Source organism: Mobula hypostoma, chromosome 8, assembly GCF_963921235.1.
Source record: "Mobula hypostoma chromosome 8, sMobHyp1.1, whole genome shotgun sequence".
In the NCBI taxonomy this organism is placed as follows: Eukaryota; Metazoa; Chordata; class Chondrichthyes; order Myliobatiformes; family Myliobatidae; genus Mobula; species Mobula hypostoma.
This window is the reverse complement of record NC_086104.1, coordinates 32,623,514-32,643,964: the sequence shown is the minus strand read 5'-3', so window position 1 is coordinate 32,643,964 and position 20,451 is coordinate 32,623,514. Positions and strand designations below refer to the sequence as shown.

The window sequence follows — 20,451 nt, the reverse complement described above, 5'->3', positions numbered from 1 at the left end:
GTCAAGCTTTCACATCTGAGGCAATTTCTATGTCAAATACTAATCAAATAAGGAAACAAAAGTGCAAAATGTTGGCCAACTCAGCAACTCCGTGCTGAATACATTTGTGTAATTTTTTATTAGCAATCCTGACCAATTTGTCGTGGCAACCACAACCACTGGACAACTCTGGGGCAAGTTGGTCTTCACAGAGCAGGATTGAACTGGGACTGTATCAAACGATGCTCTGTACTTAGCTTCCTTCATTCCATCCCTCCACTCCACTATACTGAGTCTCCTTTCTTGTCCATTGACTGCTTCAACTGACACTGATTCAGAATTCTGCTGGCTAAGGCCTAACCCCTAACCTTTCATTCGCAAGGTTACACACCAATCTCTCCTCTCCAGTTAACAAAATTTCCATCTCCAAAACACTTCAATCCCCGAGTGCTCCAAGATGCCAATTATCACCCAAAGCCTCCAGATAGTCCAAGCAACAACCCAAACTTCAGCCTGACTCTCCTAAACCCACCACTAGACCATCGATTTCTCATCCTGATTTAAATGGCCCACCAACGTACTAATGCTCAGCAACTTTCCAAATGCCACTGCTGCCAACAGAGGCTTCAACTTGCACACCATCTCATGACTCTTACTCAAATGTGACTCCCTGCACACAATCCCCAGCACTTACATGATTACCAACACTTACCTGATCTCTGCTTTTGCCAGAACTTCCCTGTCCATTTGTAGATTAAATCTCAAACTACACACCCTGCATCCACATTACTTGCCTGTTACCCCAACAAAGCCTCTCACATAATTGATCACACTCTGGCCACACAACCTGATTGTCTTCATCACACCCAGCTGTCTATATAGAGATACAGCATGGTAACAGGCCCAATTACACCCAGGTGACCAAATAACCTATTAACCTAATGTGGGAGGAAACTGGTCACACTGAGAATGGGCAAACTCATTACAGAGAGCAATGGAAATTAACCTGGGTCACAGGCACTATCACTGCATTATGTTAACCGCTATGAAGTCCTGCTCTGAATCATTTCGTTCTCCTTAAATTTGTGCACTGAAGAATGAAAATAAACAATCTTTAATTCAGTCCCTTACCTCCATTTCTCCACACTTCAGTCACAGAGAGCACGATTTTATTCCCTAAAGAATGGATTGGCTATTCTGCCCGTAGTGAGAAACCCATGACTATTATGCCCAGTAGCACAGAGCCCATCTTGCACTTAATCTAGAGCACACTTGGATTTCCAGTCCTTACTATGGTTTCTAACCCATTCTGTTCAATGCTAGAAACGTTTGTGATATGATCTCTATCCTGAAAAAGTATCACGCAAAATCCAAAATATTCCCTCACCCTTCATCTTCACTATGCAACTTTAGCCTTTGTATTAAATTATTCCCCAACCTTCCTTGAAGTACAGGATTGTATTTTGTTGTGCCCTTTATTCATCATCTCTGCCAATAAACCGAATATCAAGTCCTAATGAGAACTTACTAGCTCCTTTTTCGCCTCAGCTGCTTTGCTGGGAAACCATCACTCTGCAAGAAATGTTCTACCCCCTCTCACCGTATCCTACTGTGATTTTTAAAATATTCGTATTAATACAATACCATCAGACCAAGGAAGTACAATTACTGACAAAAATGTGAGAAACCAATGGACTTAAGTGATATAGTGTGTATTTTCCCATTTTTCATAAAAACAGGAAACCATTCAGCCCTCTGTGTATATGCTGACTCAGAGAATACACTCAATCCTCTTCCAGTAGCTTGTTTCCTCTCTCATATCCGTCATCTCCCTCTGGTTCTCCTGCCATCCGCAGACTAAAACGGCTGGCATACATTGCCCCAAACTTTTGTGTAGTTAGATTCCTCTGTGACCAGCTCAGTAACAATATGACTACATATTGATCTGGGTGTCAAATCAAGTAATTAGTTCTGAAGAAATTCTGGTGGATTGGAAGACAATATCCAAAGTATTGGTACGCTCACTACCAATAATCTTCACAACAAAACTGGACCAGGATTGTGCACATAAAATCACTCTCTAATATCTATGCATTTGAAGACACAAGTTATATGATCTGTTGCAGGGAGTTTCAACCATGTCAGGGAGTTTCTGGTGCGTGCAACAGATTTCTCAGTACAGACATCACAATTTAGTGCATTGTTATTCCATGATACTATTCACGCAAGCACAGCCGTGTTATTGCAGGTCTATTGATGAATAATCTACTGTGGATTATCTAGAAATCCTGCATTCAGTATCCGTTTTAATCGGCACAGCTTTAAATGATACTAATCTGACTGATATGAAACTAGACAGATCATTTTATCGGAGAAAACTGTGTGGACTGGATTGCTTTTTAAAAAGAAATCACTGATTAAATTAATGAGGCAGTAAAATTTCATAAAATGATATTTCCACAGTTCAATTCACTAACAAGGAGCTAATATGAATAAAATTTAAAACATTAAAATGGCTTTTGAATATTAAATCCTTTTTGACAGGTATTAAGCCTGTAAAAGGAGATTAAAGATATTACTTTTTATCTCTGTCAAGCATTTATCCAGTAGATTACTAACTCTATTGTATTAAAGCTATCACAGATATCAAAACCTGTTTAACTGATTAAAACATTGTAATCAGCTATTTTTTCCCTGCATATACACAAAAAATTTAATCATTGGTACAAGAAGTTAATCAAAATAATGCTCCTAAACTTGAGATTTGAGTTACTTGGATTAGAATCTTTTTCTAGCATCAATAATCGTTCTATTTCTTGGCCGTAGTCATGCTTTCTCCTTACATTTTTTTCTCAAGGCACAATGAAGGAGACTGCAGTGGACATTCACCTAACATCTAACTAGTGACTATTAGCTAATTATTCATTAACTGGCCCATTATATTGAGCTAGGTCCTGAGTTAACCTGATGTCATTTACATTTTCTAGCAGTTTTCACTGTAACCTCATTAGAGCCTGATCTCGAATCATGGAACAATTTCTTTGGGGGATCTCCACAAGAACTACAATTTCAGCTAATGGGCCAGATATGAAGCAGCGCTTCCCTTAAGTGATGGGTTGCAGATAGGTTTGGGTATTACGCATCTTCAGCTGACAATGGGATCTAATACCAATGAAAATGGGCACCCAGAGTAAGAGTCAAACAAGAAAACTCATGTACTGAAGATGTTGGAAGACACCAGTCAGATCACATTTATGGAGGGAAATGAACCGTCTACATGTTGGGCTGAGACCCTTCATCAGGACTGGAAAGAAAGAGAGTAGGAACCAGAAAAAAATGGAGGGGGAGGGGGAGGGGGAGGAGCACAAGCTGGCAGCTGATAGCTGAATCCAGGTGAGGGGAGGGCAGGAAAAGACATGCAGATTCGAAGAAAAACACCTCATGTTCTTTCTTGGTAGTGTCCAAATTGACAGCATCAATATTGATTTCTCTAACTTCTGGTAACCATCCCCTCTCTCCCCAAACCAAACCTTTTCTACTTTCTTCTGACCCCATTGCCCCTTCTCTTTCCAGTCTCCCACCATTATGATTTACCCATCACCTACATCTTCTTTCCTTTGGTTCCTCACCTCCTTCCCATTATTCTATGGTCTACTGTCCGCTCCTATCACCCTCTTCTTCAGCCATTAGCCTCTTCCACGTATCACCTCCTAGCATCTGACATCATTTGCTCTTCTTCTCCCTTCCCTTTCTTTATACTTTCTTACTCTCACCTGGATTCACCTACTACCTGCCACCTCATGCCTCTCCCACTCTTGCCACCCTTTTATTTGGGCTTCTGACCTTCCTCTTCAGTCCTGATAAAGGCGCTTGGCCCAAAACATCAACCGTTCATTTCTCTCAGTAGATACTGCCTGACCTGCTGGGTTCCTCCAGCATTTTGTGTTGTTGCTCCAGGGCAAGAGTCAAATAGGTTATGGCGGAGGTGTCGCTGTCTATCATTACCGTTTCCAGTCTGTTGGGCAGAAGGTCAAGGATCTGGCTGCAGAGCAAAGCATCAACTCCCAGGGTCCAGACTTTGGTGAAGAGTTTGCTTGGAAAAATAGTATTGAAGGCAGAACTGTAGTCAATAAACAGTAGTCTGATCTATGTGTCTTTACTGTCAAGATGCTTCAGAGGAGAGTTTAAGGACAGGGAGATGGCATCTGTCATAGACCTGCTTTGACAATAGGCAAATTGCAGTGGGTCAAGGTTATCTGGAAAGCTGGAGTTGATGAGTGTTATAACCAGCCTCTTGAAGCACTTCATGATGGTAAATGTTAGACTCATTGGGCAGTAGTCTTGATTTTTTGGTTATTGGTCTTCTTAAAAGCAGAGGGGAACCACGGCCTGAAGCAGGGAGAGGTTTAAAAAGTCTGACTATACTCCTGCCAGTTTGATCCACACAGGATCTAAGGACATGGTGACAGACACCATCCAGGTCTTATAGTTTCTGCAGTTTTCCCCACTGGAAGACTGATCTTACATATGCGGTGATGAGTGAAGATTCAGGTACACCTGTGTCTGTTAGGGTGGGTGGTGACAAACCCAGTCCCTTCTGTTCAAAATGTGCATAAAAATTATAAGCTCATCTGGAATGGATGTGCTGTTGTTGGAATTTCTACCTGACTTTGTTTTGTGACCCATTATGGTATCTAAGCCCTGCCACAGAAGATGACAGGACTGAGACTATCTCTTACCATCTCTGAGAGCTTTATGGAGAAATATATTGATTTCTTATTAAGGTCACCTGACTGAAATGCTGTAGCCCTCCCTGCTGAGAAGGGTGACTAACCTGCAAGACTCCATTGCTGGATTCAGTAGCAGGCTTGGGTAAAAAAAAAAAATCAGACCTTTTCTTTTATACAGTATTAAGTTTTCGCCCTCCCAATCGTGCTTATTCATTTAATTATTTATTTACCTGGTTTCATTCAGCAACCCTGAGTTCTCAAACCCCAAGCGGCAATTGGACGCTCTTCCATCTCCAATTACAAGCTTCAAACCTCACTCTGCACCCCATATCTCAACCTTTCCCAAAGATCCACAATTACTCCTTGTTCCATATTTCTGTCCTGCATGGTTCTCTGGTCACCAGATTCACCTTCTTTTCCTTTGAATGTCCTGTGCTGTGACAATGAAGTGAAAGACCTAATGCTTATGCAAGGACTATTCAACATAAATTGGGCCTTGATGACTGCTGATCAGGATCCCAGATTATTATAAAAGTCACTGGGACCCTGCACAGCAATGGATTAATCTGCCTTGGCATGTACTGATGAACGTTTGGCGCACAGTCTTAGCATTTTCCTCTTTAAAATTCAAGGAAGGATCTGAATCCACTGTAATTTCAGAAAAAAATATGATGAAATCTATCATACTTTGTTAACCTCCTGTTGAAACTAATTGGAACATTAACCTTACTTTCTACTTTCCCCTCCTGAAATGACAATATCTACCATATACTGGCACACAAGAAAACAGGTTTGCTCCCAGTTTGGTCCAGTTTAGTTCAATGCTTCTCATCTCTCTATCATATCTCCTCTTTTGTCAAAAGTACTCATTTTATTTCAGTCATTATTTTCTCTCACTTTCACATATATATTGAATTCTATTTTAAATATTCTCTATATCAAATGGTCATTTTTTTGATAAATCTTAAATGGTGCCTCACATAGCACAATGCTCACTTTTATGGGATTAATAAACAGCAGATAATTTGTTAACTATAACATAAATAAAATAAAATGCATCTTACCGGCTTGTAACAGAACCAGACTTGAATAGCCCATGTTTTTTGTTTCTTTCAATGATTTCTGCAACATCTGAAAAAGGTTGTTCAGTTAAGGATAAAAAACAAAGCTATACTTGTCAGTAATGTAGAAAATGAACGAAAGCAAAACTTTTGGAGTTTACTAATACTTGGATTATAGATGGCGGCTCCTCATAAAATTACTGAACTCTCCCCACCAGCGAATCCCGTTCCAGCTGAATCCCGGGAATCTCTGCTCCACAACCAGTGGAGGAGCAGCATCTGGCACGGTACTGAGCGCCTCATGGCCAAACAGTGGAAGAAATCAGTATCATGGGTGAAGCAGCAGGCTACTTCACAAGCTACCCACCTGCCCAAACCAACGAGCACATTCTGCCTACTTTGGAACAGTTGTCCTGAACTCTGATGATGATGCAGTATTGATCACCAGATCACACACTGGACTCTCAGCTTTATTCTTCCTTTACCTTTCTCTCTGATGTCTCATTTAATTCCTGTATCTTATCTCCTGGAAATATCTCCAAGTTATTTACAAATGCACTTTAATTAACTCTGTATCCAGTAACTACACCCCGCTCCCTGACAAGCCCCATCCACCTTGGATGCCTACATCCAAATGAAACCTTTGCACTTATCAGTGGTGCCCACTTCCCCATCCGTTTCCAAGGTCCAAGGATCTAACACTGCATTTGGCCCGAGCCGATTCACCTATTACAGCTGACGTTTTACACAGTTAAATGGTAGTTTGTCTTTTTTTATATCATTTAACTATTTCCAATATACTTCCGCTAATTGGGGCATCCACTTAATTTGGCCAAAATATACCAAGCCTGGTGTGTCCCACTGTACTTAGACCAGAATCGTTGCAAGTTCTGGAAGTCTGAAACAAATCAAAAATGCCGGTAGGATTCAGCAGCTCAGGGAACACCCATAGGGAGAGAAACAAAGTCAACCTTTCAGTTTAAGAACTCTTCATCAAAACTGGAAAAGAACTTTTTAAACCAACATAAACACGGGGAGGAGGCTAAGTTCTACCCAAGTTCTGTACTTCTGCATTTGCCTGAAATGTAAATCACAGAAGCTTATAGAATCAAGAGCAGTGAAGTGGAAATATTTGCAGAAGTGGCAATGAGCTACAATATAGCTAATAACATTTCAACTCGTCCAGCAGCTGGAATAAGACATGCACTTGGGAGCGGCAATTTATTTTAACTTTCAAAGAAGATAAGCAAATTATGATTCTGTGTTGATGTATAATTTCATGGGTATCTACAGACCTCATCTAGTTGTACCATGGATCCTTTTTTCTTTGCAAGTTGTAATACCTCCTTGCAAGTTGTAATACCTCCTTGCTATTCATAAACAGAGCACCATTCAATCCTCTTTATTCATGCCCTTTCCCTGGCTGGTTTCCTGCTCTTTGCACCAGACCAAATATTATGTTCTTAACAGTACCCAAGTTCAGCAAAACTATGGTAGAATCAAAGCTGTGGGACTTCTGCAGGAAATCTTACCTATTGATAACTTGTTATTGTATTTGAGACAAAAAAAACATTCTCAGTCCACAAAACATCCTGTTAGCATAACGAATAATGTTTTAAAAATATTTCCACAGAAGATAGTCCAGAAATAAATTATTTCTTTATGAATGCTCTTGGGTACTTGACTGTATTTCCTGAGTGGTGCTGGTAAGGATCAAGTAGTGCTTTATATTGAAATGGTGACAGGCAACCTATTGAAATAACTGAAGCCTCCTTGGAGGTGAAATTTTAATAAACCAAAAGAAAAAGAATTCTCTGCACATATGGAATTAGAGTCAACATATAGAAGAATCTACGAGCAACCCAAGTACTGTTTTTAATTTTAATCAATCATATACTACATACTTAATCCATCTCATTGCTTAAACTGACAAAATGCAAAGCGATTAGCCCTACAGTGCTTTAACAGGGTAGAAGGAGCTGAGGAAATTATAATGGACAGAGATTTTGCAGCAGCAGCTAAGGTTTCCCTATTTTAGTAAAGAATAGAAGCTCCCCAGGCATTTTAACGCTAAACTGGTTCGGATATAAAATCAATGAGCTCAAGATCAACAATAATTATACATAATGTAAGTACAGAAAAATACTATCATTATTATCTATAATTAATCTTTAATCCTTTATCCTTTTTCTTCCAAAATGATAAGTGGCCAATGCTAATGGGTAAAAGGATGTCACATGGTTCCAGTAACCACACTTGGGCTGCAATGTAGTTTTGGGTTTATCAAGTTCATCAGAATGCAGTGGCCCTGTTGTGCCAGCAGCACCAAACCTTGGATTTGGTATTATCAACAAAAAGTATAGTCACCTGAAATTTAGAGTTAAACAATAAAAAATTACACGCACTAAATAAATAATGGAGCTGCTAGACACCCTCCACCCTGGTGAAACTGTAAACGAACACAAATAGATTTGCAGAACAAAATGGAAATTGAATACAAGGAAAACTCAACTCTAAAAAAATGGTGAGAATAAAAAGAAATCATAACATCACTATTCGCCTATACTGCTGATTTGTGCTGAGTGAGATGTCACAAGAAAAACAAATGAAGTAATATCAAAACATTATGAATTTGGTTAGCAAGATATGAAAATACACCCAAGAGAACCAATACAGTTAGCTACACAGACTAATGATCAGTAGTTGAATGTCTCTCTCAAAAGGCAGACTGTAAGTTCTCAAAATTATGATTAATTGTGATCAATAGAGCCACAAACTGAACAAAACTGATGACAATGCCTAACAAGTGCATCTCACTCTTTCCTATAGCAAGTATAGCACTTATGCTCATTTGGGTTCTAACAAAGAGTAGTGAAACTCGTCAAAAAGACATTTGAAGCAGCATGAAGAAGAGTGTGCTACACAGTTCCTGGTGGGGGCTCACTTATTTGACAGCAGCCTCCAACAAGTTGCTGCAGGCTATCTGAAAAAGCATCAGCCTTTAAAAAGCACACTCTCCGTGGCAGGCACATACCTTCTGTGTTATGGAAGAGAAAAGACTGCAAGGGAGAGGCAGAGGGGAGAGCTCTGAGATTTATGAGAGCTCTGAGAGCTCTGTTGCTGAGACAGAGGCTAGATTACAGAGTTCAGCTTTGCTTGCCCTATTATAGAAGATGTGATGAAACCAGAAAGATTGAGGGGAAGATTTATGAAGATGTTGCCAAGACTAGAGGGCAAGAGGGCCTGAATTATAGGGTCGGATTGGCAGGCTGGGTCTTTATGGACTCTACAGCCACAGCAGACGCTGCTCTAACACAGACTGAAGCAAGACTTTCCAGGCGCAGATCCACGGTCTCGCGAGACTAACGGATGCCACCACCAAATGGATGAGCAGCAACATTACAAAATCATGAGAGGCATAGATAAAATGGACTGTAACAGTCTTTTCTCCAGGGTAGGTGAGACCTAAACTAGGGAGCATAAGAACTAGGGGTGAGAAGTGAATGATTTAAAAGACACTTGAGTGGAAACTTTTCCACCCAGAGGCTGGTGTGCATACGGATCGTGCTGCCAGAAGAAATGTTGAGACAGGTACAATAGGATCATTTCAGAAGCACTTGAAGGATATGGCGTGCAGGGATATGGGCTGAATGCAGGAAATTTGGACTGAATGGTTCAATGAGACCATAGCTGGCATGGTCTCACTGGGCTGAATGGCCTGTATCGATATTGCTCTGGAACTCTATTGGATGAGTGTCATCCGGCATCACACTGAGAAAACAATATTATAACATTATTAAAATTTTAGTAAATAAATACAAAATTGATAAACTAAAGAGAGTTAACTGAAATCATCGGAAGCATATACATTTTTTAGTATACTGAAGTGAAATAGTTGAAAAATCTTCTTTTCTTCTTTGAAATCTTTGTTCTGCAATTCCCAATGAAGACAGTGGGTTCTTTGGATCCTACAATAGAACTGAGTGCCAATTTTCCAGCATAAAACTGTCACAACCAGCAGGACGGGTCTCAGCAAAACTCCCAGAACATCCAGGAACTTACAGCTCATACACAAAAATTCCAGGACCTCCTACTATTTCAAGGCCCAAATGTCAGAACTATTGGGAAAAGGCAATGCCACCTAGCTCCCTCTGTATTTTTCTAATTAACAATTTATAGCACTCCAATAATTTTCTCACTGCTGGCAAGAAGCTGACTGATCTGTAATTACTAAGTCTATCCTTTCCACTTTTTTAAAAATAAGCATACCACATCATCCAGAACCATGCCTATAGCCAGCAAGGACTGGAAAATGAAAGTCAGGCCTTCCAATATTTCCTCCTTTGGTTCTTTTAATAGCCTTGGATTTATTTCATTCAGACCTGGCATTTTATCTACTTTCAAAGCTAAATCCCTTCATATTTCCGCTCTCACTATGTTTATCTTTGCAAAATTTTTCACTTGTTCTCATTATATACTGCATCAACTCCCACGTCCCTGAAAACACAAAGTATTCACATTTGCACAAAGAATAGCCACATCTACCAGCTCAACAAACAGATGACTTCCCCAGAATCTAATTATTCTTTCCCTAATACCTTTTTTAAAAACATATTTTTAAAGTACTTCTTGTTTCTCTTGATTTTCCTTGCTATTATTATTTCACATTCTCGTTGAGCTTCACTAATGTCCCTTTTAATTTCACCTCTGATCTTTCAATGCTTCACTATGCTTCTGAAGTATTCAGCTCTCAGTATCCGATAAGCTTCCTTTTTTTTTTGCCTTATCCTAGCCTGCTTGCTTCTTGTCATCCATCAGGTTTTAGATTTTGGAGTTTCATTCTACTGCTTTGTATAAACATATTACCTCTGAACCCTCACTATCTCCTCCCACTGCTCTCATGCTGATTTACCTTTAAGTAGCTGTATCCAGTCCACTTCTGCTAAATCACATCTTAGTGTCGAAAATACTGGCATTTTCCCCAGTAGAGAACTTCAGTTAATTGCTTTCTCTCTTCCACCTTTTTATAAATAATGGAACGACATTTGCAATATTCTAATCCAGCAGCACAATTCATGAAACAAGAGTGCATTTGGAAGATTATAACTGTTGCAAATAAAAAATTCTCACCTGCATTTTTTTTTATATATGCCTTTAATAGGAATGGTATCAAATTGGCTATATTACCTGACTAGTAATCCACAGGCCTGGCTAATGGACTGGCACAGATACCCAAACCATGGCTCCTGAGCTGCATTTGGCTCTTTGATGTGCAGTTTCCAGTGTTGCAGGACCTCTAATCTTTACATTATAACATGAAATACTATACTGCAGTAAAGCAACATAATATTGCTTTATAATATTCCCATTATATACCGCCAATGCTACGTTAAAAAACAATTAATTATTTTTAGGTGTATCTTCCGGTGGCCACACATTTTAATTCCACGTCCCATTCCCATTCTGACATGTCTATCCACGGCCTCCTCTACTGTAAAGATGAAGCCACACTCAGGATGGAGGAACAACACCTTATATTCCATCTGGGTAGCCTCCAACCTGATGGCATGAACATTGACTTCTCAAACTTCCGCTAATTTCCCACCTCCCCTTCGTACCCCATCCGTTATTTATTTTTATCTCTCTCTCTCTCTCTGGTACTCATAACAGCCAGTGTGTTAGACACTTTTGTCACTACCCAGTCCAGCAAACTACCTACCTGCATTCATATACTGTACTCAGTAGCCACTTCATTAAATATCTCCTGTAAAGCAGCTACTGAGTGTATGTTCGTAGTCCTCTGCTGTTATAGCCCAGCCATCTCAACATTCGATGTGTTGTGCATTCAGAGATGCTCTTCTGCACACCACTGTTATAACATGTGGTTATTTGAGTTACTGGTCACCTTCTTGACAGCTTGAACCAGTCTGGCCATTCTCCTCCGACCTCTATCAAGGTGTTTTCACCCACAGACCTGCCGCTCAATGGATGTTATTTTTTTGCACCATTCTCTAGAGAGCTTTGTGCATGAAAATTCCAGAAGATCAGCAGTTTCTGAGATACTCAAACCACCCACTCTGCACCAACATCATTCCATGGTCAAAGTCATTTCAACCACATTTCTTTCCTATTCTGCTGTTTGATCTAAACAACAACTGAACCTCTTGACCATGTCTGCATGCTTTTAATCATTCAATTGCTGCTACATGATTGAATGATTAGGTATTTGCATTAATGAGCTGGTATACAGATGTACCTAATGGCATGGCTATTAAGTGCAGGTCTCTATGTTCTACAACACTCCAGGGCTCTGCTATTTACAATGGAAATTGTGTCCTGATTTAACTTCCCAAAATGCAACACTTCACACTTCTTCAAGTTAAATTCCATCTGTCATTCCTTTTGTCCACCTTTCGATTATCGATTTTTCGATTAATTTTCTTAACTGTCCACTATAGGACCAATTTTGGTATAATCTGCAAATGTACTAACCATGCCAAATACATTTTCATCATATACTTTTATCATATACTTAGCACGTGGCCAAGTGGTTAAGACATTGGACTTGCGACCTGAAGATCATGTGTTCGAGCCCCAGACAAGGCAACATGTGTTGTGTCCTTGAGCAAGGCACTTAATCACACATTGCTCTGCGACGACACTGATGCCAAGCTGTATGGGTTCTAATGCCCTTCCCTTGGACAACATTGGTGTCGTGGACAGGGGAGACTTGCAGCATGGGTAACTGCTGGTCTTCCATATAACCTTGCCCAGGCCTGCGCCCTGGAGAGTGAAGACTTTCCAGGCACAGATCCATGGTCTCGCAAGACTAATGGATGCCTTAGATATACTTACTGATCATGATACCTGCATTCTCTTTCAGATTGTTAATATGAATGATAAACAGTGGACCCAGCCCAGATCCTTGTGGCACACCACTGGACATAACCCTCCAACCTAAAAAATAGCCCTCCATTATCACCCTCTGGCTTCTAAAAACAAGGCAATTTTGTTTCAAACTGGCCAGCTCACTCTGGATCCTCTGAGTTCTGACCTTCCAGACCAGTCTGCCATGTAGGATCTTGTCAAAGGCCTCGCTAATGATCTACTATCCTACTCTCCTTAATCCCTTGGTTACCTCTTCAAAAAAAACTGAAATTAATAAGACTAAATTTCCCTTGCACGAAGCCATGCTGATATATGTAATTAGTCCTTGTCTTTCCAAATGCAGGTAGATCCCGTTACTCAGAATCTCCTCCAGTAAATTTCCCATCTCTGATGTTAGGTTCACTGGCTTTAGATCCCTGGCTTGACCTTACAGCCCTACTTAAACACAGACACAATAGTTAGCCACCTTCCAATCTTCCAGTACTTCACTTATGGGTAACAATAATACAAATACCTCTGCCAAGCCACAATAATTTCTCCCCTGGTTTCCCATAATATCCTGAGAACTTACAATTTTCCTATGTATCTGCTCCCACTGACTGTTGAGAAGCCTAAGGTATAATCCCATAAAAATGATTACATCTTTCTTATTGCTAAGCCCTACTCATATAGCCTGGTTAGACATACCCCTCTAAAATCTCCTCTAAATTCTCCTTGATCGTTAACACAATTGCCCGCACACCACTGTGTCTACTGTGCTGGAAGCATTTGTATACAGAACATCCAGCTTCTGGTCCTGCACATCCTCCAAAACAACTAAAATACCACAATCCCATGTGCTAATTTATGCTCTGAGTTCATTTGGTTTACATTCAAAAGGTTCTAAGGTTCACTTATTATCGAAATATGTATCCATATACAACTCTGAAATTCATCTTCTCCAGATAGCCAGGAAACAAAAGAAAGAACATAAAAGTCGTCCAGAGAGAAACATCAACCCCCCCCCCCACACACACACACACAAAACAGCAACACAATCATCAACCCCAAATACCTCTCCCTATGCACAGCAACATCTAACCGCAAAAAAAAACCTCCCCACATAAAAAAACTAACAGAACTCAGCAGAACATCAACCCCAAAACCCCCTCCTCTCGTACAACAAAACAGAAAAAGAACAGATGATAAAAAAAAGTATATAAAAAGCATAAGTCTGGAAGTGTCCACAGTCCATCAACGCAGAACCACACTACATGTCAAGCTTCTAGCTCCTTGCATTAAAATAAATCCAGCTTAGCCTATCAGACTTACCTCGATATTTGCCTCAATTTTTTCATCTGATATATTACTACTCTGGGTCTTTTCCCCTGCCAGCCTAGTTTGAACCATTCCAAATAGCTCTAGCATATCTCCTTTCTATGATATTGGTACCCTTCCAGTTCAGGTGGAACCCATCCCTCTTGTACAAGTCATCTCCATCCTGGCAGCAGTCCCAATTCTCCTGCCTGAACCAGATCATCAGCCACACGTTCACTTTCACTGAATTGTTGTTCACATCCTCACTAGTGGATGACATCGGGAGCAAGGCAGAGATCACTGCAGATCTGTTAGAGAGGGGCAGGAAAACTATTTCTTCTTTGTTCCCAGAAATGAAGGTAAATGCATTTGCTTGATATGTGACAATTCACCTGCCCAATTCAATCAGGAGCAACAAGCAAAATTAACTTCTGCTGTAATACACTAAAGTTTTGCTATCTCAAGCACAGAACCCAACCTCATAGAACATGTACCACAGTGGAATTGCCAAACATCAAGTTGACAGCAAGTTAATTAAATATATGCAGTAACTAGGTTAGCAAAATGTCGTTTTATTTAACAGAGACTGTATTCAGTGAAAATTTTAGAGGATTAGCGTACAACAATAGTTCTGTTTTTAATCGGATTGTTTGCGCATTTGCTGGGGGTGATGTGTCTACAGTAGGTATGTGGCTCTTGATTAATGGTGACTGTGAATGTGGCTCCAGCGTTACATAATTTTGGGTACAACTGAGCTGGAAAAATCCCACAACAGCAGCTGGAGAATTTAATTTTAGTTCTCTTAATCATCTCAAATAAATGGCATCCATAAAACTGTCGCATAGTCATCAAAAAAACAGTAGTCCTGACGAAGGGTCTCGGCCTGAAACGTCGACTGCGCCTCTTCCTATGGATGCTGCTTGGCCTGCTGCGTTCACCAGCAACTTTGATGTATGTTGCTTGAATTTCCAGCATCTGCAGAATTCCTGTTGTTTAAGTTCACTTATGCTTTTATTTGGGGGGGGGGGGGATAAATCTGATGCTGTCACCCAGTCTGACATATGCGCATGGCTCCAAAGCCAAGGCAACATGTTTGCCCACCCAGCTCCCCTCGAAAACAGCACAGCAATTCACTGTGAAAAATGCAACCCCGCTATTCAAAAAAGGGAAGGAAAAATAAAGAGAGTAGTGAACTGGGCGTAACACAACATGGACACATCCCTTCCCACCATCAGTTGTATCTGCAGGAGGCACTACCTCAAGCAGGTCCCCACTCTCCACTGCATGCTAGCTTCTCACAGCTGCCATCAGATAGGAGGTAGAGGAACCTGAAGTTCCACACCACCAGGTTCAAGAACAGCTACTTAACTTCAACCAGTCCGTTCTTGAATCAACCAGGGCAAACCTAATCACTAAAGTTTAGTCACACTATGACTACTTTGATCACAAAATGGAGGGAGATTGAAAACCTAGCTGAGTGGTGTCACAACCACAATCTCTCACTCAATGTCAGCAAGATCAAGGAGCCCGTTATTGAGTTCAGGAGAAGGAAACTGGAGGTCCGTGAGTCAGTCCTCATTGGGGTCAGAGGTGGAGAGTCAGCAGCTTTAAATTCCTCAGTGGTTCAGAGGATCTGTCCTGGTGGCAGCCAGCAAGTGCATTATGAAGAAAGCACAGCAGCACCTCTACTTCCTTAAAGTTTGTGAAGATTCGGCATAACATCTAAAACTTTGACAAACTTGTACAGATGAATTGTTGAAAGTAGATTGGCTACTTGCATCACAGACTGACATGGAATCACCAATTCCCTTGAGTGGAAAATCCTACAAATAGTTGTGGGTACAGCCAAGTCCAGCACAGGTAAAGCTTTCCCCCATCACTGAGTATACCTACAAGGAACCCTGTCACAAGAAAGCAACACCCGTCATCAGGGACCCCCACCACCTAGGCCATGCTCTCTTCCTGCTGTTGCCTTCAGCAGTCTCAGACCCTACACTACCAGGTCCAGGAACCATCAGGCTCGAACCAGTGTGGAAAATTTCTCTCAGCTTCACTCCACCCATCACCGAAGTATTCCTACAACCTCTAAACTCTCTTTCAGGAATTCTTCTTTTTATGCTCTCAATATTTATTGCTTCTTTATTACTTTTTTAAAAATCTTGTACTGTATTTGCAGTTTGCTGTCTTTTGCACGTTGGTTGTTTGTCTGTCCTGTAGGGGGCGGTCTTTCACTGATCCTGTTAAGTTTCTTGGATTTACTGTGTATGCCCACAAGAAAACGAATCTCAGCATTGGATATGGTGACATGTATGTACTTTGATAATAAATTTACTTTGTATTTTGAACCTTTGTTCTAATTGTGTTAATTAATATTTAATTAATGCTCTTTTCTGAATAATCCACTAATACAAAACCCACAAGTGATCAGAAATAATATTTACCACAATACTTTAGCTACAAGAGCAGGCTACGGCTGGGTAACATGTGACGATGACCCACTCTGCAACTTACCAAACTCGTCCACTGACAGAAGATACAAGTCTAAAAGATGAGTGCCCACTGCCTGGATGAATACCACGTAATGAACATTAAGGCAGCTCAAATCCATCCAAGAACAAAAGTAACCTTCTTTACATGCACCTCATCCAATTCTCAGAGCATTCACTCGCCACATCATGGCAAACCATAGCAGTAGCATATAGCATCTACAAAGTACCATGCAGCAACTTAGAAAGCTCATTCCACAACAGCTACCCACCTCCAGCACTCACTCTCCAACACACATCCATCATCTTAAAGGACAACAGGAGCAAGCACACAAAAAAGCTGGCACCTTCAAGTTCCCCTCCTTCCACCCATTACTGTTACTTCACTTAGCTAAACTGGATCTCTCAGCCTAACACTACTGTAAGGACAGAAGCAGTTAAGGACCTTCTTAAGGTTAGAGATAAGCATTCCCGTCCTATGAGAGAACTAAAAATAAGCTCTTCTTAATGATTTATTTTTAGTTTTCCTTATCATGGTGAACCTGTAGATTTCACCTGATGCTATGTCAGTGAATATATTCAGGAAGGAGGTAAATGATTTTTAATGGGATTAAGAGATATGAGGAGAAGTCAGGAATAGAATAAATGATTAGCTAGCATCATGTTGAATGGCCAGGCTGGCCCTATGGGCTGAACAGCCTATTCCTGCTCATATTCTCTGTTGTTACTTCATATTGCTAGCATTTTGCTTTTTACCTCTGCTGTGAAGGCAAATGTGCAGCATTGATTTTAAACACCTTTGACTGTTCATTAATGAATCACCTGTTGGTTTTTAATGGTCCCATATTCCTCTTAGCTGCATGTCTTCTTTTGGAATAATAATGAAATCTGCTACTGGCAGCCTTGCTACTCCTGTCAATTTTGTTTTCCTTTCGCGTAGCTTTCAACTGTTTATCCTGTTGAAGTATTTCTAGACTGCTAGGTGCCTGCTTTGCATGGTCTTTCCCTTTTAATCCCAACTGCGTGACATGATTTGCTGGCCACAGGTATGTCAGAAATAGAAGCCAGTGATCAGTGTATTAGCCCTCAGTTCTGCTCCACTGTCCAAGGAAGATTATGCAGGTCCTGTGCATAATCCAAGGTACACACTCAGAGATTCAGGAACAGCTTCTTCTCCTCTGCCATCTAATTCCTAAATTGAGATTGAACCCATGAACATGACCTTCACTTTTCTATATATTATCTGTTTTGCACTATTTTTACTCCAACTATTCGATATACATATATACGTACTGTAATTGATTTACTTGTTTAATTTTTCCCTTCTATATTATTATGTATTGCATTGTACCGCTGCTGTTCAGTTAACAAATTTCACAACACATACCGGTGATAATAAACTTGATTCTGATACTGACCACTTTTCTGACTAATCCTCATTTTGTTTATTTCCTTAGTGGCACAAAATCAATGGATTTCTAACTTAAATTTACTTAACAATTCAGCATCCACCTCTACCAAAGTATTCCAAAGATTAACATAAGTAAAGAAATCCCAAGTAACCAGTTTCTGGGAAACTTCAAGTCACTACCCCTTTTCTTTCTTTCCAAGCACATGGCTCTTCCTTTCAATTTCAACTTGTTTCTATTTTCCTCTTTTATTTCTAACCATCAGCTGTTAAAGTAATTGTTACCTTGACAACTTTGGTCTCCACTCTGTCACAGACATCCGTTCTCTCCACCCATCTCCTTCTCTGCACATTTACAGGCTTATTTTCTCACTTTTCCAGTTCTGAAGAAGAGTTCTTGAGCTGAAAGGTCGATTCTGTTTCTCTCCCTAAGGGTCTTCCCCGAGCTGCTGTATCCCGCCAGCATTTTCTGATTTGTCTCAGATTTCCAGAATTTCCAGTGATTCTGATCTAAGTACAGTGGATTCTGGTTAATTGGGACACATCAGGCCAAGTATGTTTTGACCCAGTTAAGCGGATGCCCCAAATAGCCAAAGTATCATGGAAATAGTTAAAACAATATAAAAAGACAAACTACCATTTAACTGTGTAACAATTTATGATTTTAAATGAAATACAGAACAAATTAGAACACTATCAATACCTCTTCAGTACTATAAAACTGGATATAAGTTCCTAATAGTTATCAACAGGGGAAGTTATCTGCTGTGTTCTTCTGATTAACTGTAAACTCCTAGTGAGATAATGGACTACTTATATACAATGATTTTGATGATTGAATCCTCCAAATCATCATTTTTATTGTAACATAAAAAATGATTGTCGATACCTTCAAATTCTTTGTAATTCCTAACTTGTTGAAATTGTGAAATCATTTCATTTTCACTCCCAGCCGTTTCTGGCATCTCCAAGCCTGAATGCTAGAAACCACCGTGAGCAGAGCAGTTCTGAATTGTCTTACTGCTTACTTCTCACCAAGTACCAGTAACAAAAATCACTGTTTTTTGAACACAAACACCCACAACTGACCTTACTTAAAAAATAATTCCTCTAAGCAGAGTGAAGTGTCTAATAGCCACACACGTGTACGCGACTGATGCTGGATAGAAACTGTTTGGAAACGATCTCCTGCCCGAATTTAGCAGCCAAGTGTCCAAATAAACAAAGGAATTTACGGCTATATTCTTGATTTAGTTTTTATTCTTTAAGAGTTGTCCCAAATAAATGGCTGCCCCAATTAACCAATGGCCCAATAAGTGGAAACCATTGTATATCTCTTCCTTAGTATGGAGATGAAGCCCATTCAAGAGTTTGATAAGCTGTCTATGAGCCTGTTAGTATGTGCTTCCAAGCTTTTGAATATTTGGCCCGATGGGAGAAGGGAGAAGAGAAAATGTCCAGGGTGGGTGAGGTCTTTGATTATGTTGGCTGTTTTACTGAGGCAACAAGGAGTATAGCCAGTGTTCCTGTGATGTGCTGAGCTCTGTTCACAACTCTGTGCGCTTTCTTGATGATGCTATCACCTAGGAACACAAAGCTCTCCATCCTCTCGACTGCAACACCTTTGATGTAGACATAAGCACGTGCACCACCTCCTTTCTGAAGTCAATGAAGTTTTTTATTTTGTTGACATTGAGGGAAAGGTTGTTGTCATGATATCATTTAACTGAGCTCCTTATCTCTTTCCTGTACTCTGACTCATCGCTGTTTGAGATGCATCCCACTATAGTGTTATCACCTGCAAACTTGTAGATGGAGTTAGAGCACAATCTGGTCACACAGTCATGAGTAGAGTAGGGGGCTGAAGACAACCTTGTGGAGCATTAGTGCTTAGAATAAGTGCTGCAGCCTATCCTTATTGACTGCAGACTGTTGGTCGAATGTCACGGATTCAGTTACAGAAGGAGGCATTGACTCACAGGGTCCAGAATTTGTTTGGAATAAACAATAGTCTGATGTAGGTGTCTTTACTGTCCAGATGAGTGTAGGGGCAGGGAAATGGCGAACACCGTAGACCTGCTTTGGTGGTAGGCAAATTGCAGTGGGTCAAGGTTGTCCAGAAGGCTGGAGTTGATGTGTGCCATGACCAACCTCTTGAAGCAATCATGATGCACTAGGCAACAGGTTAAGACACAGTATCTTGTTTATATTGGATACTGGGATGATAGTGGTCTTCTTAAAGCAGGAGGGAACAACAGCCTGAAAATGTCAGAAAGTATCCTGCTAGCTAATCCACCCAGGAACCAAGAACATGTCAGGGGATACCGTCTGAGATTGATGCTTCTTGCAGCTTCTTGTATTGATCTTTCAAGAATCACTAGATTCTGGAATGCTTCTGAAGGACTGGAAAGTTGGAAATGTCACTCCACTCTCTGAGAAGGGAGGGAGGTGGAAGAAAGGAAATTAGTCTGACGTCAATGGCTGTGAAGATGTTAGTGCCTATTATTAAGGATGAGTTTTCGGGGTACTTGCAGGCACATGATAAAATAGGCCAAAGTCAGCATGGTTTCCTTAAGGGAAAGTATTGCCTGACAAATCTGTTG

The 20,451-nt window shown here is 40.4% G+C and overlaps 1 protein-coding gene across 1 annotated transcript in view; it reads right to left on the bottom strand.

Annotated features, from left to right (window-relative positions):
* Positions 1–20,451, bottom strand: part of camkmt (calmodulin-lysine N-methyltransferase) — a 368,560-nt gene that overhangs the window by 63,415 nt on the left and 284,694 nt on the right. Inside the window, exon 7 of the mRNA XM_063055669.1 lies at positions 5,774–5,840. Coding sequence (XP_062911739.1) covers positions 5,774–5,840 — 67 coding nt within the window. The remainder of the gene's footprint in view (positions 1–5,773; positions 5,841–20,451) is intronic.